Here is a 24,503-nt window from a genome sequence, read left to right as displayed (position 1 = left end):
CACATACCGGGTGAGAAACTGGGACCTGCCTCTGGGAGGCAGTGTGGAAGGGGCCTGTTTCAAACCGCACTGCAGCTACTAGGTGTGGGGTGGACTGACAGGCACAGATGGAGGGTGGGGGCAGTAGCATTGCTGGTGGAGACTTTGAATGGTGGATGGGGCCAATAGAGAGGTTTAGGAGTAACCCAGGCAGGCCTTGGGACTGGTGGAGAGAGAGGACGAGGTGGCATCTTGGAGGCAAGACAGGTGAGGGACGAGGGATGTAGAGTTAGAGCGTCGGGGAACTTACAGTTCCCAGCAGGGGTGAACTTTGGTGGGGACCAGATACAGAAGCAGGCGACTGGTGTTCAGGACACAGAAAGGGAAGTAGGTGGTCAATGAGAAGTCAACGCATGCGCTCTGAGCACAGGGAACAGATGTACTGGAGGACACTCCAGGGTTGTCTACCTCAGGGGGCTACTCTGGCCCAGGAGCCAGGTTTGGAAACGGGGGACATCCATATCTGGGACTGAGGCACCTCTGCTATTGAAGGCAGGGATCAAACCTGCTAGTAGATCTGTCTTAGAAGCAACTGAGTTTCCTAAGTGTGGACCCCCAGCTCAGCCCTCAGGTTCTGATCCCACAGGTCTGGGTAGGGCCCAGGGTTGGTTTTTCAAGCCTTGGATTCAAGGCTTCTGGAGTGAGGCAGGTCAACCCCACATTAGTGGGCCAAGCAGGAGCCAGACAAAGGGCCCCACACTTAGCCTCAGGCCTGTGAAGAGACTCAGTACACTTGTCACATTGCATTTATTCATTCAACGATATTTATTGAGCACCCACTAGGTGTCCAGTGCTGGGCATCCTGCCCTCTGGAAGCTTACACTCCAGAAGAGCAGGTTCCAGGCTTTGCCACCTCTAACTTGCCCTCTGTCCAGCCTCTGGGGCCGCGGTAGGGCCTGTGGAGGCCGAGCCAGGCTGTTGGAAGCTGTGGGGAGCTAAGTGTGAAGTTCCTCAGAGTGCATCCCCCAGTGGAATCTGAGCTGGCCAAGCTGAGTGACCACTCTGGGCTTTTCAGCCAGCAGCTGTTGGAGGGAGATGGTGGTGGTGGTAGCAGGAGGCAGGAAGGAAGCTAAGCGGGAATGAGTGGGGCTCTGGATGATAAAGATTCAGTGCCTGACCTCTGCTGAGGGCCTACTGTGTGCCAGACCTTGGAAACATTTTGTATGTACCTTACCTCACAAAAGAGGAAACAGGCCCATAGACATTAAGTGATGTGTGCACCTAACAAGAGGCAAGGTCAGGATTTGAACTGACACTAAAGGTCTGTGCCCTTAAACCTTGGGCAGTGGCACTAGAACAAGATGTGTTTTGGCACCTGCTGACCTACAGCGTCAGATCAAACAAATTAAAAACCCAATCTCAGCATGAAGGTTTCTGGCCTAGTCAGGAGCTGGTGCTGACTCTCAGCCCTGGAACTAATGTCTTTTGTGAGGTGGCCCTGGGAGTTGGCAGCGGGTTCCATCCTGCTGGGGGAGGGGCCAACAGAAGGCAGGATAGGGACCTGAGTAGGAGATGGCTCTGTACCCAAGGGCTGGGCTAAGCCTCTTCCTCCTCTACCTCCTACTGGCAGTTGCACTCCTCCACCCCCTGCCGCTGAGGTAACTCCCAGGAGCACAGGGTCAGGGCTAAATAGGCTGGTGCCGTTATCCTGGACCACTCCCTGCTTCACAGGGAGGTGACAGTGGCCTTTGGGGCCAGTGCTGAGCACCCCACCATCTCCCACAGGCCTCAGCAATCTGTTCCTGAGGAATTTTCGGCCCCCCTGGAACTCTCACAGCCACTGTCTGGCCTGCTGGATGGTACGATCGCGCATCCCTCCCCGTCCCTGCCCTACGGAGGGCACCCAGGTCCAGCCTCAGGCTCGTCTTACCCCAAACAGCATATATTCAGGGAGACTTCACCAGATTCAAAACCAGATTCTCCCCCACCCGTACCCTCTTCTCTCTCTAGACTATGGGATCCGACCCAAGCACCCATGGCCAAGAGGGCCTCAACCCCTCCTCTCCCAGGCCCAGCAGCGCAAGCGGGACGGACCAGACATGGCTGAGTATTACTTCAACATGCCCCTGTGATGGGAACCCCTTATAAAGCTATTCTGTGCAGCAAAGCCTTGGGTTTTCCTGGGATGGAAATGAGCTGAGCTGGGGAAGGGTCCAAGTAGATACACCCACTGTGGTCCAGGCAGGAAATGGCACTTTAATAGTTGTGGCCAGGGTGACAGGACCAAGATGCGGCTATAGCCGAAGCAGCCAAGAGGCCGGGCTGGCCCAGGCCAGCTGGAAAGCCGCTTTTTCCTGCCAGGGGGCCCTGCTGCGGCTCTCTCCTTCCTGGAGGGGCCGCACAACTGCCGGGCCCAGCAAGCCGGCAAGGTTGGAGGTGGAGCCATCCAGAGGCCACACAAGTGACAGAGCTGGGGACAGGGACTGCACCTCTACCTGCTGCCGTTTCCTTCCTGGAAAGTCCTCAGGAGGTGGCTGAGCACAGCCTGAGCTCAGCCTGGTTGGGGTTGGGAGTTGGGGACAGAGTGGGCACTTGCAGGTGACGTCGGCTTCATCAAGGCAGAAGCCAATGGCCAGAGAGCCAGAGGCCCTGGCAGGGGGAGTGCAGCCCAGGATGGGACAGAACCCTCTGCTCCTTAATAGGCATCCTGCCTGGCCAGAGGCCCGACCAGCCTCATCCCCACCCAATCCCCGGGCAGCCTGCTCTTTCCATAGATGAATCTAACCCCTTATATTACAATAAACTGCATTTGCCTCTCCCCATATCCCCACCCTCCCACCCTCAGCCAACAGCTTCCACTTCCCCACCCTCTGGCGATGGCAGGTGCCCCTCCTCAAGAAGTGCCATGTCCCATCAGCAGCCAGCTGTCCTGGCACTGGCCCGAGGGCCGGGGGATGCAGAGGGCAGGGCAGCGCTGCTACTCCAGGTAGATGTCTTCTGTGGGGCAGGTGTACTCCACAAACTGCTTGTAGAACTGCTGAAAGGCTCTCCTAGGAAGCACAGACACACATGCTGATGGAGAGAACAGGAACTTAACCCACATTTTCAAACTGGAGCCTTGGGGTCCCTCATGGGCTCCAGTTCCCCCTGCTCAACTCTAATCTCTACAGATTGTTTCCTGAGTGAGGCTGCAACTGAAGAAAGGGGCCAACAGCAAAAACATTTAGAAGCTACTCCTCAAGACCACTCAGGCCTCTCAAGGTCCTTGCTTTGTGACCCAGAGGCAGTGTGCAGAGCTGGGGAGGGCTGAGGGTGACACTGAGCACGAGGACTGTGCTTGGGGGCCTGGGACTGGGGCTGGCTGGTGGGCCTGGCGCTTGGTGGGACACACATACGTACCCCACAGATTCTGCCAAGGCTTTGGTGGATTCTTCAGACACAAAGACATGGCAGGCAAACCGGTGGTCAGCAGGGTGCTTAGTGATAAACCCAAAGTACCTGTGGGAGGACAGCAGTGGGGGCTCGGACCCTTGCAGCCACATTTGTGGCCCCCATGTCCTGCCATAATGGCTTCAGCCCCCAGCCCATGCCTTGACCTCTGTTCTTTCCCACTTACTTGTTGTTCTTTGGATGGTATCCACAGAAAGATATATTTTTTAACTGGAAAAAGTGGCTACATTTATTCCCCTACAGGAGGAAGAGGAGAAGAGGGTGGTCATCAGCCTGCAGGGGGCAGAGGAGGGAGATTTGGTGGGAGAGCGGGGGCAGGGGCCAGGGTGGTCACCTTGGCCTCCTGGGAGTCATCAGCCTTGACGCCTATCTTCACACCCCTCACACTGATCTCTAGGACGCAGCTGGAGGGCGGGTTAAAGTGCACGGTGAGCCGGCGGGTGGTGGCGATCTGTGGGTGAAGGATGGGAACATCAGGTGCCAGGTGTGGTGTGTCTCTCTCCCAAGAGAGGACGGGGGCAGGGACTAGGCTGGGTGTGGGCATCCACCCCAGGGGGGTGGGAAGCAGGTACCTTTTGCATAGCGGCACAGAGGACGTCATTGCCTTTGTGGTAGGGAACCTGGACTGAGCCCAGGAACTTCACCCGAAACTGGTCCACCCAGTCGCTGTTTTTGGTCAAGGCTGGAAAGCAAGCGTGAAGTGAGGAGTGGCAGAGCCAGCAGAGGGTGCCACAATCCACAGATGTCCTAATTTGGCTGGGCCTCACTTTAATCAATTGTGAAACTGACCCAAAGTCACCTCTGCTCGGCCCCTCCCTGGGTGCTGAGATCTGGAGCAGAGGCTCACCGGGCAGCAAGTTGGGACAGGGAAGGTGTGGAGTCTGGTGGCACCAGGCAGGGGGAAAGGAACTCTACCTGCCATATGTTCAGGCTCCTTGGTGACCTCGATGGCATAGTAGGCAGGAAAGATGCCCCGGGCCCCTGTGCGCATATTGTAGGCCTCATACCAGTAGTCCTCAGCCTGCAGCTCCACCAGCAGAGGGTCATCCACTTCCAGCTCAAGTTCGTCTTCATGTCGAGGCACAAACCTGTCCCCAGAGAAAGCATGTGAGGACTTCTCCAGAGGGCCTCTCCAGCCAGGCCCTCCATCTACACCCCACCCTGCTCTGGGGTCTGGGAGCTGCACCTGCATCATTAGTTCAATAAACATTTGCAAAGCATCTGTAAGCCTGTCAATGCTGACTCCCGGGGGTGGGGACCAAAGTCAATCAGATGTGCATCTGCTATGGAGGAACTCACGGGCCAAGGAAGGAAGTGACCAGAGCTGCTACTGTGACAGGTGATGGGAAGCAAGCACTTCCATATGGAGGGGAGTGAGGGGGGTGGGTTTGGTGTGGGGTCAGGTATTTGCTCTGCTGGGCGCCCTCCTGGGCTCTGGTCCTGGGCAGATCAGGTGCTCACTCCTGCACTCTAACAGAGCAGCAAAGACCACACTGCACGGAAACCATCCACTCTGTCACCCTACTCTGAGTTCCGAGAGGGGGGACACGGTCTCCTGGGGCTGAGTGGATGGTTGAATGCTAGTGGTGGGGTTGGATTTAGGCCATGTGGTGATGGCAGAGGCAGGGAGGGGGTGGCGCCAGCTGCTGTCTGGCCAACCCAGCTCTGGTGCTCTTACCTGAATATGGCCCGGTGGGTCTGCTCCTGCTCCTCCCCGTTGATGACACAGGAGAAGAGCCCAAAGGACTCTGCACCTATGGGTGAAGGGAACTAGCTGGAGGAGGAAGGTCCCAGCTCAGGTGAGGTTTGAGGAGGAGGTAGGAAGCTCAGTCCTTATGCCTTGAACGGGATGGGCCTGAGGCCACCACCCAGGAACACCCTCGTTTCAGCTCTTCCCACCCAGATCCCCCACCGCTCCTGCTGCAGACTCACTGGAGGAGCGAGAGCGGCCACTCATGAAGACGTTCAGGAACTTCTTGGAGAAGTGGACGTCGGGTTCGTCGGGCGTGGAGTCCTCGGAGAGGCAGGCAGAGGGCCGTGGCCGGGGCGCCTCCTCATATTCTTCCCCGATGGCTGACTCGTAGGGTGAGGAGACAGAGGCGCAGTTGTCATAGACAGTGGCCGAGTCACTCTCGTCACTGTAGTCTCCGAAGCACGGCCGCAGGCTCACCAGCTCCAGCTGAGCATGCTCATCCACCACCAGCGTGTACTTGACTGAGTCGTAGGACAGCGCGCTGGTGTCCGAGCTCAGCGAGGCCCGTGGGGGCGGCTGAGGCTCCCCCAGGCTCCCCCGCCACCCTCCTAGTGGCTCAGCCCGCTCTGGGGAGGACAAGCAGTCGAAGCCCTCATCCTCCTCACTGATGGAGGGATGTGGCCGCCCTGCCACTGAGGGGTAGGTGGCAGGATCTGGATCAGAGCTGACTGACATCCGGCTCTCAGCTGGCGGCAAGAAGGCGGAGGTGGGCTCTGCAGGGTCTGGGGGCCTCTGTACTGGTGTCAGGTAGATCTCCTCCGTGGCCTCTAGCCGCACATCCGCCTGGTAGTGGATGCGGTCCCGATGCGAGTGGCCCCGGCCACCAGGTGGGGCAGCCTGAGGGCCACTGGGAGGTGCCATCTGGGTGGCAGCACTGCGGCGGCAAGGGCTGTCGGTGGAGGTGCCTCGGTCTGTGGTGGGGGCGGGGCTGCTCTGGGGGGGCAGCTCATCGCTCAGGCAGATGTGTTCGTGTGGCGGCGTCTGCTCCCCTGGAGAGCAGGCAGGTCAATGCTGAGGGCAGGTGCCCTCACCCATGACTCCCAGGCTACCTGCTCTCTACACTCAGCACATTCACTCAGCATGTCCACCCAGCAACAGGCCCATGGCTGGATCTAGGGCCAGCCCTCTCATTCATGCCACAGCTGACCTCAGATGGGCCTACTCAAGGCTGAGGGACAGGCATTTACCTCCACTCGCAAGCTGGAGACTATTGGGTTTGCTCTCTGCAGTGGGGACTGGGGTCAGGACAGGTGGGAGTCCAGGTGAGGGAAAGGGCACTGGTTTACCTGTCTTCAGGGGTGAGGATGATCGAGACACCCGATCCTGCCAACTGTGCTTCTTGCCCAGAGAATTATTATTCAGCGTGTCCTATGCAGGGAACAAAAGGCCCTTGTGACAGGAGCGGTCAACAGTGCCCGGCACAGGGAGGCCCTGGCCCTGGCCCTGCCCCATCAGGCCATCCCTAGGCCATTTGCTGCACCCCTACCCCCACTACTTGTCCAGGACCTCACCCCGAACCCTCTCTGGAGCAGGCAGGAAAGGTGGCAAGCCCCAGCCCTCCCAGCCCGGCCTACTGACTCAAGCCAGCCCTTCTTCCTGGCTCAGGGAAGCTGGCCAAGCCTTAGGGAGATGCTCTTATCAGCCTCCACAACGGTGGCGATGGCCAATGTGTGTGGTGGTGAGTGGGGAAGAAGGCTGGGGGAGAAGCAGAAGCCATCTGGGTACAGAGCCAGACCCCCAGTCCCAGACATGAAGACTCTCGCTTCCAGCCCAAGTCCCCTGAAGCTCAGGAAGCTACGGCCTAGCTATGACCTACGGAAGGGGCAGAGGCAGCCTGCATAGCCTGAAAAAAGGGCGAGGAAGGGTCTCCCCAGCAGCTGGCCTAGGGACTGGGGATGAATCATCCAAATGATGAATCCACAACATGGTTCCGTCACCCCCCAGGAGCACATGACTGAGGAATGACAGATATACTTGTCGGATCCCTTCTTGCTGGATCTCCTGGACTTCCCATGCCACATTCTCAGCCCCCGGAACCCTCTCCACAAGGCCTGCATACAAGGCTCCCTACACACACACAGGCCTCCTTCCCTGGGAGCACCCTCACAGGCCCTCACATTCATGAACTTGGCTGCCAAAATCCACCCTTGAGGGTCCTGGGATAGGAACTGATCCTTTCCCTGCAGCCCCTGCACTCTCCACCAGCAGCCCCACCCCCCTGAACTCCTCTGTCCCTCTCCTGACTGGGCCTGGAAGACAAAGGGCCACAGCCACTCTCCCCCACCCTATTCAGCCCTCTTTGGCATCCAGCCACCCAGCCCAGGGGCCCTAGGCCCCCAACTCCACCAAGCAGCTCCACCTCCCATTTCTCCTTCTTGCCTTATGGGAATTCCCAGCTGCCCACATTTCAAACTGGCTGCTGCCTCTGGGGTCCCCATCCCCAACTCTTCACAATTTCCCATGACCTCCCACCACACCTGCCACTTCATATTCCCTTTTCTCCAGGCCCTGCTTCTTGCCCACCTTACAGGAGCCCCAAATCCTAAACAGGAAACCCTGCCACAGCCTAAGGTCCCAAGCTCCAAATCTTTGCAACCCCTGAAGCCCTGCTCTCTTAATGCCCCTCTTCTCTCCTGGCTCAGAGCTTTCCACTGTCCCCTCCTCCTCAAGGGCCCTCTCCCTAAGACAGATCTCACCTGCCTCGGGGCCACCTGCCCAGGGACCTCCCCCTTGGGAAGCCCTGGGAGGTCTCACCAGGCGGGAGGCTTCTCCCCGCTGGACGGGCGAGTCCCCCGCAGCACCTCCTCACGCCCCCATCCCACGTCGGGCCCCGACCCAGGGAGCCGGCCCTGCGTCCCCGCCCCGCCCCGCGGGCACCTCACCTGAGACCGCGGCACCTGCGGGAAGAGGTTGAGTGTGGTGGGCCGCTTGGGCCGGTAAGTGTCCCCGCCGCCCTGGCCCTGGCCCTGGCCGCGGGGCGCCGGCTCCTGGCGAGGCTCGGCCTCCGGCGGCCCCGCTCCCGGGCGCCGCGCGGCGCGCTCCTCCTCGTCCTCCTCCTCCTCATCCTCGGCGCCCGGAGTGTCGCCCGCCGCGTCGATCAGGTCCATCTGCAGCATCTCGGCCTGCATCCGGCTCCCCGCGCAGCCGCCGCCCCCAGACAGCAGCCCGGCACGCGGGGGCTGCGCGGCGCAGAGGGGGCGTCAGGGGCGGGGCCAAGTCGGGGCCGGGGCGGGGCCGAGGCGCCGCGCCCCGCCCCCAGGCGAGTCCATTCTGCGGCGCACAGAGGGGGGAGAGGGGGAGCGCGGCGGGCGCCCGGGGGGAGGAGGCCGCCCCCCCCCCCGCGAGAACGCGCGAGGACGCGCGAGGCCGCTTCCTCCCCACTCCAGTCGGCGCCTTTCGCAGTCCACACCTCTCCCCTCACGGGCCCCTCTTCCTGACTCTTTGCACCCTCCCGTTCCCTTGGCAACGGCCCGAGGCCTCACCCGGCTTGTAAGCCGAGCCTAGAGTGAGGTCACCGCTGTTGCTATGGGGACGAAGGGTCGCCAAGGAGTTCGCGCCCCGCAAGGGATGGGGTGGGGATTCGTATTTGAAGGAGGCAGTGAGGAAAACTAGGGAAACCGTCTCAGCCAGGCGAGGGATGGCAGAAGGGCCGCAGTGCGGACAGGAGGACCCGAGCGCGTCTGGAAGACCGATGGGGAAGTGGAGGGGCAAGTAGGGGCACCTGCACAGGCAGTGGCACCCCCCACCCTCTCGTCCATGGGCCTTGTCCCCTCCAACCTGAGATTTTCCCTCAGGACAGCCTAACCTTGAGAGTTCTGCCCTGTTCTAGCTCCAGCTCTGCCACTAACTCCCTGGCACCTTGGACAGATCTCCTGACCCTCCAGTTCCTTCACCAGTTAAACTGCCTCCCAGCTTCCCAGAGAGGTGAGGACTCACTGGCGAAAGTGTGTGAAAGCCCCCTGGAGCTTGTCTCAGGCCCACAGGTGCGGCCCAGGGCCTCAGGGCCCCAGCTGGTTGCAGGACCACCCTCTGCAAGGCTCTGCCTGTGCATGTTGGGGGAGTGGATGGTGGGGGAAGAGAAACAGGTGTATGACCTTAGAGAAGCTGTCAGGGCCCTGGGGCCATTCCCCAAGTCCAGAATAAATGGCCTCTGCCTCCATCCCTTCCTAGCCTGGCCAGAGGGTGGAGGGTTGGGGTACAGATAACTGGAGGGTTATTCTCTGCCTGCCCCCTTGGTTTCTTCTTGTCTGGCAGCACTTACAGAATCTCTGGGGACAATAGGAGGACAACACAGAGACAGGCACCCCATCCCAACTCACTCCTTTGCTAACCACTCCCTTAACACCATGCCTACTTTGGTCAGCCACCCTCCTGGGGGCTGAGAGAAGCTCTGGGCTCTGCAACCTAGCCCCATGCTCTGCCTTCCATTTCCACTAGCCATTTGACTAGTGGCTCCTCCTTTCTGTTCTGAAAAGACACAGGAGATCTCCATCTAACCCAAAGGCTCCAGATGCTCAGGACCTCCTGGCAGGATTCAGAACTTTAGGGACAGGGTAAAGCCATCTGTCCTAAGGCAAAGCCATGGGGTCAAAAGCAGCAGCAATGCTGGGTTAACCCTTCAAAGGGGCCTTTAAGACTGCAGGCCCGAGAGGGCCTGAGAGGCCATGTGGTGTGGTTTGGTGCAAGGGCAGCAGAGGGAGTGCTTGGCTCCTTTTTCCTGCCCCAAAGCACTGCAGAGTACACCAGGCCCCACCCTGCTCTGCCTCAGGCCCTCTGCCAAGGCCACTCCCGAAAGCATGTGGGGTATTCCTGAGCTTTCCCCTAACTAAGGCCCTAACTGCTATTGTCCTAGACCTCAAGACTTCTTGCCCTCTCCCTTCTTGTGGGCAGTTGAAGGAGCTGTCTCCTGCCTTAAATCCTGGCAAAAAAAGAAGATAAAATCGAATGGAGGCCCAAGATGTGCCAAGCATTGTACTGAATGTCGCCTGTATGTTATTTCACTTAATGAGGGTGCCGTACAGACCCTGAAAGCCCCTTTGTAGATTTGGGGATGCCCTCAATCTTATCCCTACCCATTCTGCCACCCCACTTGGGCTCCTGGGAGCCCACCTTACCCGTAAGGACAGGGTGTCTTTGCACTGCAGACTGATGCCGCACTCATCCGTGATCTCTGAGAGGTCTTCATCCTCAAACTCCTCCAGGCTGATGTCATGGGTGAGCCTGGTGGGGACAGGAAGCCAAAGTTACATACAACACAGGGACTGCTCAGCCCACTGATGTCTCCCTAATATGTCTTCCAAGGGGCAGCCCCTCGAAGGCAGATCACAGCCCCAGAGGATGGGACCTGGAGTCTACCTGTGCCAATGCAAGGGGTAACTAACAGGCAGGGAAAGAATTTTGGGCTCATGCCCAAAGGCAGTCTTCCTGGGGTGGCAGTAGAAGGGGAGGCTCCAGGCTACTCCTGCTCCTCCCGGCTGGGAGCTGTCCATCCTGCTGCCAAACAAGAGGCAGTGCCTGGAAGGCCCAGCTGGTCAGAGCCTTAGCTCTGCCAGAGAAATGCCTCCCAGGGTCAAGGCAGGTGCCAAAGCCAGTTCACCTATGGTGATTATGAAGAGTTGAGAAGAGACTCCGCAGGATGCCTGGAGTTGAGGGGCTCCCCGTCCAAGCCCTGCAGCAACAAAACCTGAGGCGCTGGCAGAGGCCGCTCCCAGGCACCATTCCCGGAGCCCGGGAAGACCCACGCTGCTTTAACCATGGAGCAATGAAGGGAAATTTGGTGTCAGTGTGGGTAGTTTCAGCCTATTCCAGGACAGACTAGGCCTCTATTCTGTGTTCTTGGTCTCATCTCTTCAACCACAAAATTGCCTTGCCCAGATATGGACCCCGAACAGGAGGCTGCACAGATGGGGTCGAGGAAGGCCCCGGGTTGGGGGCTGGAGGTGCGATGAGCTCAGGAGGCAGCCCAGAGCACTTCAGCACCAGGACACTAACTGGCTGTACTGGAACCCTCTGCCCCAGGCCAGCCCTGTGCCCCACCGCACTGCGGTGCCCGCCTGCCCCAGCCCTAAGCTCCACCTGCTTTGGTGTGAGTGGGACATTTTGGAGAATTTTGTGGGGGGAGTTGGGAACGATTCTGAGCCTTTTCCCAAAGAAGACCAAGACACTGAGGCTTAGAGCAAGAGACTCACAGTCCAAGGTCACCCAGGAGAGGTAGTGGCCCAGCGCCCAGGGCAGCCTAGGAGGCCCAAGCCCTCTATCTCTCACCTCAGTCAGACCAAACAGAGACTCAGAGCTCAATGGAGCTGCCCCCCCCAAGCTTCCCCCCTCCCCACCAACCCCCACACCCCTACCAGTGCTCCCACTGATCCTCCAACCAGCTGTCATTGTCTGGGCTTGAATCCATCTTCAGGAAGAGCTGCATGGAGAGCCCTGCCCGGCCAGGGGGCTTCAGGGCCCCAGGGCCACCCTCTCATGCCCAGAAGGGTAGGGGGGCCAGGGCTCTGGGCAGGGCTGGGGCCACAGGCCTGGGCCTGGGCATGCCTTTCTGCGTCCTGCCCGCTGCAGAAGCCTGGGGAGCTCATTAAAAATACATGGGCCGGGAGAGGAGGCGGCGGCTGCGGACCCAGGCCCCAGCCCCAGCTCTTCCTGCCCAGCCCTCAGCTGCAGGCAGCTTCCTCCCCTGCCGATGCGCTGCTGCCTCCGACGCTGCCGCCTCCCCCGCGGGATCAGGTTACCGCAATCAATGCTACCAGCTCCACCTGCCCTTCCAATGCCCCTTTTGGGGGCTGGGGTGGCCCCCCTCCCTGGCCCAGGCATGTAAGCAGATAGCAGAAATCTGGGCTGTTTCCCCCAAAAGCCAGCCCCTGATCTGCTTTAAAGGGCCAGCGCCACACTCAGGGCGCCTGATGACCAGATGGGAGTGGGGTGGGGGGGGTACCTGAAATCCTCCACGAATGGATGGCCCACAGCTACACGCTCTGCCTCACAGCTCCTCAGGGAGGCTTCTGTGGGCTCAAGCAATATACAGACAGGGCTGAGTGGGGCGAGTCTGCCTGTCTCTATTGCCCACTGAGTGCAGAAGAGAACCCTGCCCCTGCCTCGGGCTCTGTGCTTCAGCACTCAGGGGTGGGCACATAGGCTCCACAGCCAGGGAAAGGGCAGACCATGCGTGGAACCCTTGTCGCGGGGCTGAAAGGGTGGCCTGGGAGATATGAACCTCCTGTCACTTAGGAGTGACATAAGCAGAAACTGGAAGGCCCCTGGAGGGCAGCCTCTCTGGCCCTGAGAACTGAGTGGCTGGCACTAAGTAAACGATTAATATACACTGGCTGCCTGGACAGTCACCGAGAGGGCACCCCTGGGACTCAGCCAGCATTAGGGAGCTGCAGGACCACTGGGCGTCTCAGAGATGCCCTCGGATTCTCCCCGCTCTGCCCGTGCCCCCTGTGAACATCAGTGTCTCCCCTTCCTCACTGCCCAGCCCTGGTCCTGCTCCTGCCCCTGCGGACCTCCTCACTGGCTGACCTGCCTCAGTCCCCCCATGCCTGCACCACTCCACCCCACCTGCCACTATCTGGCAAAGCTGCCTGAAACACCACCCCTCTGCCCCCCACTCGGGGGTCCCTGCTGGGAGCCAACACCTTGGCCCAGCGTCCTAGGTCTCCAGCTCCTGTGTCTCCTGCACCTGCCTCCCAGGGTCTAACCTAGAGCTTGGATGGAGCACATAGCAGGTTGGTCACCTGTGCTCGCTGGAAAAAGGCTCAGCTTAGCCCCCTCCTCAGAAAGCCTCCCTTTGCCCCTCCATCCTCATGCCACAATCACTAGTCCTGTTATCCTCTTGCTTGTGGTAGGTGTCACCATCTGTGTGGGCGCAAGATGGTATGGTGGAGCAGACAGGAAACCCCCATCAAACACCCCAGTTTGCTCCAAAGGTGGATGGAGCGCACCCCCCCCCCCCCATGCACCCAACAGGTGGTGAATACAGGTCCCCTCCCTCCCAGCTGGGTCTGGACTGCATGCTCCTGGAAGGTGGAGCAGTCAGGTCCTCTTGTACACACTGGGCACTCAGCACAGGCGTGCTCGATGTTTGTCAGATGCTATCCTTAGCGTGCTTCCCAACTCATCTCCACACCCTTGGTCTGCTGCTGTTCCCACCTCCTGGGAGGGCAGGTCTGGGGTGGGCAGGGACCGCTGTTTCATGAGGAAGCCGCGGTCACCTGGGCAGCAGCGGAAAGAGCACCGTCCTGGGGCCCAGCAGCCTGCACTTGAGCCCCAGCTCCAGCGGGCGGGTTAAGGGAGCCCCTTATCTTTTTTCTCATAAGCGAGCAGGATGGTAGAATGGTCACCATGTCAGGCTTAGAGGCCAGAGGCTTGAGATCAAATCCCAGCTCCACTTGTGAGGAGCAGCGGCTCCATCTCCTGGGCAGCCGTCGTGCCCTGGCCACTAGCCTTCCCGAAGCCCTGCATCTCCCTCAGTCCTCACTACAACCTTCAGAGAGGGTTTATTTTGCCCGTTTTCCAAATGGGGACTCTAGGCTCAGATCTAGGTGTAGGTACGGTTTCCCCATATATAAAATGGGGCTACCCACACCGCCCACCCCCTCAGGGGCTGGTGAGGGTTCACAGGAAGGAGTTTGTGAATTGTGGTGCAGTGAGGAGGCCGTGACCAAGGATGAAGGGACAGACTGGCCAAGGAGCCCCCTTTGCAAGCCACCATCCCCCCCCCAGGCCCCACCCTGGCCCTTCTCCTGCTCCTCCAAGGCCCCGGTCACCCAGGGAACCCTACGTGGGGGGAAAGCTAAACAGACCCTTGGTTCCTCCAGGCTCAAGTAAGACAACTGTGGGCAGGGGGAGAGAGAAGATGGAGGGGAAGAGGGAGTGGAGGGAGGGCAAAGGAGGGAGGCCGGCTCCTGGTCCCACCACCCACCTCCCCATGGAAACCTGAGCCTGAGCAGCAGGACGCCGCCTCAAGCTGCGTCACAGCCCTCGGCAGGTCTCCGTCCCTGGCCTCCGGAGCTAGAGGCCTCAGCCGCTTCCCCTCGGAGCAGCCGCTGCCATCCATCAGGCCTGCTCGCCCATTCGGGTGAGATGTCCCCGAGGTCTCATCCACATTAACCTTCGGTGACTCTGTGTCGTGAGTCTGGACTCCCGAGACTGCCCTGACCTTTGGAGTCTATCTTTATATTCGAGGCCCCTCTTCTGCGTTAACCTCGTGGCCCGCTAGTCGGGGCCCGTCCTTCCTCTGCCCAGCGGCTCCTCGGCGCATTCTGCACATGCCGTTCTCCGCACCCCCACCCTCCCTGAGCGGGGCTCTCCTACACGGACACACAGGCCCTTTGTGTCGGGTGTTTATTTCATGGCCTGTCCCTTGCCGGGAGCAGTCACGCCACCCTGCTATCCTCGATGGCCCCCAGCAGCCCCAGCCCTTTCTCAGCGGCGGTCCAGCTCAGTAGGAGGCCGAGTCAGATCTGTATGGAAAACAAGGGTTATGTGGTCAAGTGTGGAGGCGTTAGCTGAGCAGGGCCAAAGCTGAGCCAGCATTTCAGAGGCATTCTTGTGTTCCTGCTCCTGGCTCCCCTGGAGTGAGGTAGGGGTCTAGCTGAGCGACCCTGGGTCCTGGCCAGGGTGCCCATGGGCCCTTCTCTTGACAGAGAGCATCGGCGGTCCAAGGCTCCAGCCTCTCTCTGCCTTCTGAGTTCTGAGCAGAGAGCTGGCTCCTAGGGGTTCTCGGGACACCTGTGGATCGGCTGCTCCTCTCTGAGCAGGTTCCCCACTTCCTCTGGCTCCCCTCCAGGCCATTCTCCACTGGGCAACCAAAACCAACATTTAAAAGGCAAATCTGGTCTTGCCACCCCTCCCCAGCTCTGAATCCTTTAACAGCTTCCCCTGGCCCTTAGGAAATGGGGCCAAAATTCTCACCTGTGGCCTGAAGGCTCAGCAGGGCTTCCTCTTCCCTGTAGCCTTTATCATCATCCCCCCCCACACACACCCACACATACCTCAGGTCTCCAACACCCAACTCTCCACACTCCTGCCCACTGGCTCCCTCAACAAAGTCTTCTCTGACCTCCCTGACCAGGTCAAACAACCCTGGTACCGGTCCTCTTAGTCCCTCCTGCTGGTAATTCCAGGTCACTATAATTTTACCTTTGGGTTCTACAGACACTGGTGGGCTCTCCTTAGAGGCAGTTGGTCCATAGGGTGGGATCATGTCTCTCTCGATGAACCATGCTTGGTGCCTAACAAGTACTTAATAAATGCTATTGAATGAATGAACCACTGGGGTCCCCAGGTCTTTCTAGACTTTCCCCTTGGAAATCTCTAAGTCAGCTCTCCTTTCAACTCAACTTTCCGTGTGCCCACCTACATCAGGGTCTGGGGTAGGCTGTGTAGGCCTCCGGAAGGGCAGGGCTGGCTGAAAAGGTGGGGTAGGGCTGAACCAGGCCCAGCCCCATCCTTAGAACCTTCTCCCCCCCCATCCTCAGCTCTGGGTGGACACAGGTCGGGCTGGGTTTGTTCCTCTGATTGGGAATTCCCTTCCCAACCATGTCCACACTGGGGTGATCTCTGGTGGAAAACTGAATCCGACCCAAGAAACAAAATCCAAGGGACAACCCCTACTTAGGGTTACAACATGTCTGATCTGTTTGAAGTCCTCAGTGCCCATGTGCAACAAGAACTCCGGGATCCAGTGATCTGACTTTGGGGAAATTACCCTGAGGAAACAATCCCACATGTGGAAATCCTTGTACACAGGACTCCTCATACCAGTGAGCGACTGAAAACAACCAAATAGCCCGGCCGGGCGTGGCTCAGCGGTTGAGCATCGACCTAGGATCCAGGCGATCGGGGTTCGATTCCCGGTCAGGGCACATGCCCAGTTGCGGGCTTGATCAATGACTCATCATTGATGTTTCTATCTCTCTCTCTCCCCTCCTTTCCTCTCTCTGAAATCAATAAAGATATATTTAAAAAAAAAAAAGAAAGAAAGAAAAGAAAACAACCAAATAGCCCAGCACCAGGGGCTGGTTAAACCCTGGCCACCAGTGGATGGGACGTTATGCAGACTTTTGGATGAATGTTATGAAGTCTATGTATTAATGTGGAAAATGGCAACCAATATAGTGAGCAAAACCCAGAATGTGACCTATGGTTTCAAGTGATGAATCCCACGCAGGAAGAAACACGAACGCAATCGTGGTCGTGAGGTGGTGGGACCTGGGAGATCATCTTTCCTCTGCTCTCCATGACAGACTTTCTGCACCAGGTCACACCAGCCTCAAGCCAGGCTCCCAGCCCTCGTTTTGCGCTGCCCACCCTCACAGAGCTGTGTTTCCTGAGGGCATCATGTTCACCCTGGCACCGACTCCCCACCCTTGCTCTAATCCGTGCACAAGCCCAAGACCCTGTATACCGTAGACACTAAATAAATGCTTCTTAGAGGAAGTGCTGGTTGACTGTGGCCCTGGGAGCTCCGTAACAGCACCGCGTGCATCTTGAGGACCAGAATGAGGCAAGACCCACATCGATGCTCCTGGAGAGTTTTGAATGAATACAAGAGTAGGAGCACGGGACAGAGATGGTGCTCTAGATGGGCAAGAACTCCTAGTGGGGACGGTGCCAGTGACCCAGTTTGTGGAATCCATTGGGGCCTTGAGCCACAATTGGCCAGGTCCCAACAATCCAGAGACCGACTTTAAGGCTCTCACATCAAAGAACCAGGGTGGAAATGCTGCCTTGTCCGTGTCTGCTGTGTGAGGCACTGTCCCCGCACCAGAGGTTCATCAGGACCTGGACCAGGGGTGGGGCGGCTCCTCCAGCAGCACCAACTTTTCCTCCCCTCCACCCACAAAACATGGCCAGCTGAACAGGTCACAGCCAGCATTCCTCGGCCTGGTCCCAGGCCATTTCCCTTCACTCTGCTGTCTCCCTGGGCAGCAATGTTCTCTCTGAGGCTTCAGTGGCCATCTCTCTAAGATGAAACTCCAGGGTCTTTCGGCTCAGCCCAATCTTCTCCAGCCCCAGACCCCAAACCAACTGCCTACGTGAACCCTCCAAATGGGTCCACCGATGACCACTGACCTGAAATTCAGCAGGTCTAATAACGATTTCATCTCCCTGCTCGCCAAACCTCTCCCGTTGGGCACCACATCCCAGGGGGCCCAGAAGCAGCCTAGGCTCCTGCGCCGCCTCCACTCCGCACACCAGGCCCCTCGCAATCAGTCCACGCTCCGCAGCTTCCCTGCGTCCTCTCCGGTCCTCCCTCACCTGCACGATGGCCGGTGGCCCTCTACTTCCTCGCCCACTCTCCTCCTGGCCGCCGGGCGATGTTCCCAGCACCATCCCATGCGGCCCTTCCCTGCCTGCACCCCTGCTGTTCCCGCCGGTTGTGGGTGAACAGGCCAGGGTCCCTACACAGCCTTTGAGTTCTGACTTCCCTGCTCTCCGCACTGTGCCAGACTGGGCGGCAGACCCCCTGCCCGCTCTCGGCTGGGCCCTTCGCCCATGCTGCCCCTCCCTCCCCTCCCCTCCCCTCCCCACCCCTCCTCCTCCCGGGGGATGCTCACTCACCCACCAGGCCTGAGCTGAGAGGGCCCTTCCCTGGCCCACTGACCCCCATGCCCCTGCCCTGAGCCCCCACACCTACCAGCCTGTCTAGTAAGGCCTTGTCTGTCTGTCTGACACCACCGCCTACATGATGACCAGGCCACTGTCTGCCTCCGGAGTGGCTCTCTGGCGAGCCTGGCAAAGTGCAAATATTTGTTGGTTGAACGAAGGACTAGCCAAGTGTGTCTCCTTGTGAAGAGATAAGTAAAGAGGTCCCTGTGCCTCGTGGTGGCCTCTCTCTCACCCCTGAGGCACTGTGGTGGGGTAAGAACACGGCCATCCGAGGAGTCATGAGGCTGGGGTTCTGTCCCAGCTCTGCTACTACATTGCTGTGTGTTCTTGGGGAAACCACTCAGCTTGTTTCCTCTGAAGTAAGAGGGAGGGGGTTGGTTTGGATGAGCTGATTTCTAAAGTCTTTAACCCATGAACCCAGGGCAGGCTGCTCGCTTTACTTTCCGAGCATCCTCTGTCCCTTCCACATGGAATGTCCTGCTGTCCCTCCCCTTCCTCCCACTCGGCTCAATTGCGCCAGTTTCTAAATTGTTAAACAGGCAGACCTCCAAGATATTGCGGGTTCTATTCCAGACCACTGCAATAAAGTGATTATCGCAATAAAGCATGTCACAAATTTTTGGTTTCCCAGTGTATATAAAAGTTATGCTTATACTATACTGTAGTCTATTAAATGTGCAATAGCATTATGTTTAAAAAAGTCCAATGTACGTAACTTAATTTAAAAAATTGCTAAAAAATGCCAGCTGTCATTTCAGCCCTCAGCAGGTCATAATCTTTTTGCTGCTGGAGGGTCTTACCCTCAATTTGTAAAGAAAGCAATACCTGCGAAGTGCAATAATATGAGATATGCCTGTAATGAACATGTATCACTATCATATTAAATTTTAAATTTATCGTGTAACTTACAAAAGTGACCTATATTTATTGTAAAAATAAGAAGTCAAGTAATACAGCAGTAGCGCAGTAAGTGCAAATCCCTCCCCCTACACCACATCTAGAGACAACTACTAGAACTGGATGGAGAATATTTATACTCAGGAAAAAACCCATCTACATATTTACTTAAACCAACTAGCAACAAACAAATGCTCCTCACCCTTCCAGGTCCACGGCATGCTGACCCCTCCACCAACTTTCTGTCAACATTCCAGACTCTGAAATCAGACTGTCTGGGTTCAAACCCCAGCTCTGCCACTTACCCTATCTCTTTATGTCTCAGTTTCTTCAGCTGCAAAGTGGGGATAATGCTACTGTGTTTATGTGGTTCTGGTGGGAGTGCTCTTGTGCAGAGAGTGCTCAGATGGTGGCTGGGCAAAGCGAAGCCTCGCGGGTGGCGGCGCTTCCACTGTTTTCCTCTGACACTGCGCACCCCTATTTTCTGTACTCCAGTAGGGCAGCACCCAATTTTACCCTTAATTAAATAATAAGCCAATAAGGCTCTATGCTGGGCACTGGGTAAACCAAAGTTTAGGTACTGACTTCTTATGCCTTCTGGAAGCTGAGAGTGCTGCTGCGGCTCACACGCACACACAAATAATAATAATAGCAACAACAACGACAACAGGTCTGCATGAATGCAGCTCTCCACAGTCCTTAGGGCTCCTCGGTGCAGAAACCAAAGCCTGCATCGTGGAGAAGAATAAACAGAGGCTTGGGGGCTTAAGTGCCCAGAAGGCACAGAGCTAAGAGGGCTAAGCCAGGACCCGAAGCCAGGCCAGTTGGATCCATGACCCCTCCAAAGATCCACCAGGGAGCAGAAACCGTCTCAGATCCCGAGCAAGGCTAAGGGATCCAAGAGGCTAGACAAGGGAAAGGGCAGCGGGGGCTGCTGGAGTCAACAGGGCAGGCCATGTGGGGCCAGGGACACTGCTCTGATTAATTCCCACGAGCCAGCCTTGTCTCCACAGCCAGGCCACAGTGTCCTGAAGGGCCAGCCCAGGCCTCAGGCTTGGCGTATGGCCACCCCTGCCCACCTGGCCCAGGACTGGACACACTCACTGGCTGGCATCCACCTCGCCAGCTCCTCTCCCTAAAGCGTCCATGAAAACTTGCCTGCAGGGAGCAGGGAGGGGTGGAGAGCACTGTCGCCTGGGGATCAGGAGGCAAGTGTGGGGAGGCAAGTGTGGGGAGGCAAAGCGGTCCTCTGGGCCGAGACGGCCTGGGGGTAGAGTGGACTGAGCACACAGACCTGGGTTCCAGTTCCGCCTCGGCTCTCACTTCCTCATGGTCCCTGGGCAAGCCTCCCTGCCTTTCTGAAGCTCAGCCTCCTCATGTATAGAATGGGCAGACTGATCCCCACGCCCAGGGTGGTTATGAGGGCTAATGAGCCAGCACTGGGAAAATGCTCTGAACAGAAAGGAGCTACATAGATGCCCGCTGGTGAGGAGGGAGGGCTGACACTTGTTAAGCACCGACTTGATGCACATTAAGGAATCAATATTAATTAGCTCACCTAACAGATGGGACTCAGAGAGGGCAAAAACCTGCGCAGGTAATGCAGCTAGAAAGTGGTGGAGCTATGATTTGAACCCAGGTCCCTCTAAGCCTATTGTTCTTCCACTGCAGAGGGGCCTCTTGGTAGGGGGTCGGTGTTTGCCCAGAGGCAGTGTGTGACATGCCAGGTGGAGTTAGTTTCAGACCTCAGCCTTGTTACTCTGAGGCACTACTCACAAAAGCCCTGAGCCTTCAGGCTTGGCCCTCCTCCATCTGGTCCCCTCCTGCTGGTCTTCCCAGCTCAGCTCAGGGCCTCAGGGGAGGTTTCTAGTCCTGATGATGCCATTAGAAATCCACAGGGGTCCCTGCCCACCTCAGGGTCAGGGAGCCCAGCAACTCCCTGGTCAGAAGAGGGGCTGGCGCCAGAGCCCAGCTGGGGCCTAGCTGGGGTGGGGACCCCAGGAGAGGGGAAGGCGCCAGCTCATTAGATGGAAAAACAATGGGGTATGTCCAGGCCTGCTTCTCCTAGGCTCTGGAGCAGTGACACCTCCTCTTCCTCCTCTCCAACTAGGGCCAGGATTATGGGGAAGGCACATCAACCCTTCCCCCACCACACCCACTGTCCATTTCTCTGAAATCCACCTCTCAATTGCCGAACACCAGATAGGGGGCAAGAAGAGGGGCAGAGAGGAGCACTGACCAGGGTCTTGGGTACTTACTCCAGCAGGGACCCCCTCCCCACACACATGCAATATTCCTGGCTATTCCTGGGTCATCCAATCCAGACTCCCCCTCCCACAGCCCGGCCTAGAAGACTGAGCCTTCTGCACCTGCACACACTTGACAAAGTCAGTGCTTGTCCAAATCCAGAAGGTCCAGGCCATGCCAGGCCTGGAGTGAAGCACCTCTGGCCATGCAGGGCTGGGGGAGGGGCCCACGACTCCCTCCTTCCAGCACCAAGGTTGTCCGCGGACCCAAGAAACTCGGACCCGCAGGGCACCCCAGCCTGCTCCCATCTTTATGGGAGGCTTCAGACTGGGCACAGGCAAGCCTGCCTGCCTCCTCTGAGATCTCAGCCCAGATCCCAGGCCACGAAGTGGGGGAGAAGGCAGCCTTCACGCCCCCTCCTCCAATTTCAGCTCAGAATCTCCTCGCCTAGGACACGGAATGGCGGAGGGAGCTGGCTGCACCATGGATATGCGGAGGCTATCGGTCTGGACTTGAGGCTGAGGGGGGTCTGGGGGCTCTGTCCAGGGAAGAGACCCAGTCTCGAGGCTGCCCTCTCGTTCCCGGAGGTCCAGGTGTGTGTGCTGGGGACTGAGCGGGGCGGGGTGGGGTGGGGTGAGGGGCGAGCCGAGGCAGATCAGAGCAGGCGGAAGGGCGGGGCGCAGAGGCCGGGGTTCTCACCTGAAATTGGGCGGCGACGCGATGTGGAGCCCCAGGAACGGGGAGGCGGCAGGCGGGGACGCGGCCCCCCCGCTCAGGCCGCCGCTCTCTCGCTCCTCCATTCTCCGGCACAGCCCTGGCCATCCGGGCGGAGCGCGGCGCGGAGGCGGCGGCGGAGGCGGCGGAGGCGGCGGAGGGGAAGGAGGAGGGGGCGCGGCGAGGGGCCGCCGCCGCCCCCCCCGCCGCCGCGGGGCTCCGGCTCGACCCGCGCGGCGGGAGCACCTGCGCAGGCGGAGCACCGCGCGGGGCCGCACACCGCTCTCGGGACTGGCGGGAGCGCCTCGGCGCGCGCCCCCGGGCCCCCGCTGGGGTCTCGTGCGCCCCGCCCCCGCCCCGCCCCCGGGCCAGCTAGCCCCGCCCTCCGGCGCTCTCCGAGGTGCTGAAGGTGTCCGGGGTGAGCTCCTAGAACAGCCAGGTTTGGAGTCGGGTGTGTGGCTCAAACCTGTCACCGCCTGGCTACCCAAGTGAATAGGTGATGTGGCCTTGCATTAGTAACTTAACAGTCCTAAGGTTTGTTTTTCTCATCTGTGAAATGGGGACAATAATTGTCCATCTCATGGTTGTTGTAGGGATGAAACGTAATACAAATGTGTTGTTACAGAGGCCAAGAAGAGCCCATCTCCTCCTGAGGTTTGGGTCTCACTCTATCCTGTCCCCTTACCTTAAGGCGACTCTCCTAAGGACTCTGCCTTGAGCGTCTTCTAAAGATTGACCCAAGCCCCATTTCAGCCCCAAACAGCTAATGGTGAGCTGAACCCTTCCTCTTGACTTCTGTCTCCCAGCTTCTTTTTCATGTCCAGACTTTCCCAGATTTTTCCTTTTTCTCACTTAACATCTCAACTGCAATCCCTGCAGAGCATCCCTCTTTTGCACCCACAGACACCCCATAGCTGGCTTCTCACATTCTAAGACTCGGGGCCTTTCCTTCTATGCCCACAGTTACCTCCTTGGGATTCTTTTGGTGGTTTTTCTGTTCCCTCCAGTACCTATCTATGTTAGGTTAAGGCTGTGGTTTCTCCCTGGTCTTCTCTCCCCTAAGAGGGCTAGGTCTGCAAGTTTTCACAGAGCATGGATTGCTGGACATGCAGGCTGCTGGCCAAGCCCAGGGCATCAGCTTTGGTGCGTCATAGAACCACTAGCCAAACCTCACTGGCTTCTCTGGCCACCCGAGAGACCCCCACAGGTCCTGTCCTTCACCTCTCTCTGAAGAAGGGGCAGACCAAACTGTTTCATAGCCTGTGGAACCCTATTTGCAAAGCTGGACTGCCAACTGGTTAACCACCCTCTTTCCTTCAATGTAGCACCCAGAAAGGAGCTGCAGGTACCAGCCCTACAGCAAACCACCCCAGTTCCAGGCCCAAGAACAAACATCCTAATACCTGGAGCCAAAGGCCTTGGTTTCCCTGCCCTGGGCCCAAAGGAATGGCCAGCTTACCTATCCTATCTTGGCCAAGGCTCCTTTCACTGTGCCCAAACAGTAACCATCTACTGCTGTGATGCCTGGCTTTTCCTCGCATGAAAGCAGTCTTACCACAGAGGCTAATAACTGCTCCTTAGAGTGTGTGCTTGTCTCAACAGGGAGCATCCTCAGGCTAGGTGCGCACATGTGAGTGTGTGTGTGTGTAAGGAAAACTCCATCTTCCAGAACCTTTTGCTCAGGAACAAAGGTATCCCTTTGTTCTTAGCTCCCCAGGCCAAGCCTAGGCCACATGAAATAGAAGCCAGGAGAAGGGAGAGAAGAAAGGGGCCCATCAGGAGCTTCAAAGCAGAGCCAAGAATGAGACAAGCACCAGGGTCAAGTTCCTCCCTTTTCTCCTTTCTCACTCTGCACAGGGCAGCTCATGATATCCCTTGGCCTTGCCTGAGCCCCTTCCCACAGGATGTTGGAGTGTGGGCTAACGCTCTCACTTCCAGTGGTCCATGGGTAGAACCCCCCACAGGAAAGCCCATGCACACTGCAGAGAGGGCCACTCTCTGGCCAGATGGCATGGGACAAAGTCAGCATCCAGGCCCTGGGCTTGGCTGTGGGCAGATCTCCGCCACCTAACCAAAGCCAGAGGGCTTACATCCCTTCTGCACCACACAGCTTTGGCTTAAATTAAGTGTCTGAGTTGAGGTAAAGGATTGGATCAAAGGCCTGACTGATCCCCAGCCTGGGGGTTTAAGTGGACCAAAGGCTGGGTCAATGCACTCAGGAACCTCATCCTGGGCCTGGAGTGCTCAGTACCATCCTGGCTGATTGACCCTCGACTATGACAAAGAGCTGGAGCTCCAGCTGCTCACCTAGGAGCCTCCCCCTTCCTCCATCTCTCCCCAACCCCACTTCCCTGCATGTCCAAGGAGGGGTAAGAGGCTCCTGGTTCCAGCTCAGCCTTACAACTCCCAGTCCCCAGACATCCCACAAGATTGACAACAGCACAGCTTTGCTCAGACAGGATCAGACATTTATGAAACAAGTAATGAATGTTCACAAACAAACTGTGGGAGAAACACACCTTCCCAGCAATAGGAAATCTCTGTATAAAGTGCATTTTGCCTGCGACTATTTCTTCTCAGTGCTGGCCCTTGGATCAGGATTTGGGGCAATGCTCTGTGGCAGCCCCAGGGACACCTGGGCCAGGAAAGGGGAGGCACAAAGCCACAATGGAGTTCCAGGCCACCAGATGCACCCTTTCCTAACCCCACTCCACCCAGCTCTGGGAGTGGACCACTCCACTCCACTGATAATGGGCCAGCATGCCAGGGATGTTGAAGAAGGGGTACGTGGTCTGGCCAACTTGTACCTTAGGGAAGAGAGCCATCATCAAATAGGCAGGACAAG

General features: G+C 58.0%; 2 protein-coding genes across 3 annotated transcripts; one reads left to right on the top strand and one right to left on the bottom strand.

Annotated features, from left to right (window-relative positions):
• Positions 1 to 785: 785 nt before the first annotated feature.
• Positions 786 to 21,744, bottom strand: MAPK8IP1 (mitogen-activated protein kinase 8 interacting protein 1). Of its 2 annotated transcripts, none has more exons than XM_087821832.1 (12): positions 21,644 to 21,744; positions 10,297 to 10,402; positions 8,065 to 8,361; positions 6,469 to 6,550; positions 5,362 to 6,171; positions 5,108 to 5,183; positions 4,345 to 4,517; positions 4,002 to 4,111; positions 3,764 to 3,880; positions 3,596 to 3,666; positions 3,379 to 3,477; positions 786 to 3,029 (listed from the first exon to the last, which is right to left on the bottom strand). In XM_087821832.1, exons 1-12 carry the CDS (start codon positions 21,742 to 21,744, stop codon positions 2,957 to 2,959), a joined length of 2,115 nt encoding a protein of 704 aa, XP_087677958.1. In that variant the 3' UTR covers positions 786 to 2,956. The 2 variants fall into 2 exon arrangements, with proteins under 2 accessions (XP_087677958.1, XP_087677959.1); XM_087821833.1 differs by lacking the exon at positions 21,644 to 21,744 and adding an exon at positions 11,533 to 11,796.
• FREY1 (Frey regulator of sperm-oocyte fusion 1) lies at positions 1,071 to 2,328 on the top strand. Its single transcript, XM_016203978.2, has 3 exons — positions 1,071 to 1,637; positions 1,765 to 1,838; positions 1,990 to 2,328. Exons 1-3 carry the CDS (start codon positions 1,552 to 1,554, stop codon positions 2,109 to 2,111), a joined length of 282 nt encoding a protein of 93 aa, XP_016059464.1. The 5' UTR covers positions 1,071 to 1,551; the 3' UTR covers positions 2,112 to 2,328.
• Positions 21,745 to 24,503: the final 2,759 nt, after the last annotated feature.

Source organism: Miniopterus natalensis, chromosome 11, assembly GCF_054644295.1.
Source record: "Miniopterus natalensis isolate mMinNat1 chromosome 11, mMinNat1.hap1, whole genome shotgun sequence".
Taxonomy (NCBI): domain Eukaryota; kingdom Metazoa; phylum Chordata; class Mammalia; order Chiroptera; family Miniopteridae; genus Miniopterus; species Miniopterus natalensis.
The sequence above is the reverse complement of the archived record's forward strand: the minus strand, read 5'-3'. Positions and strand labels throughout refer to the sequence as shown.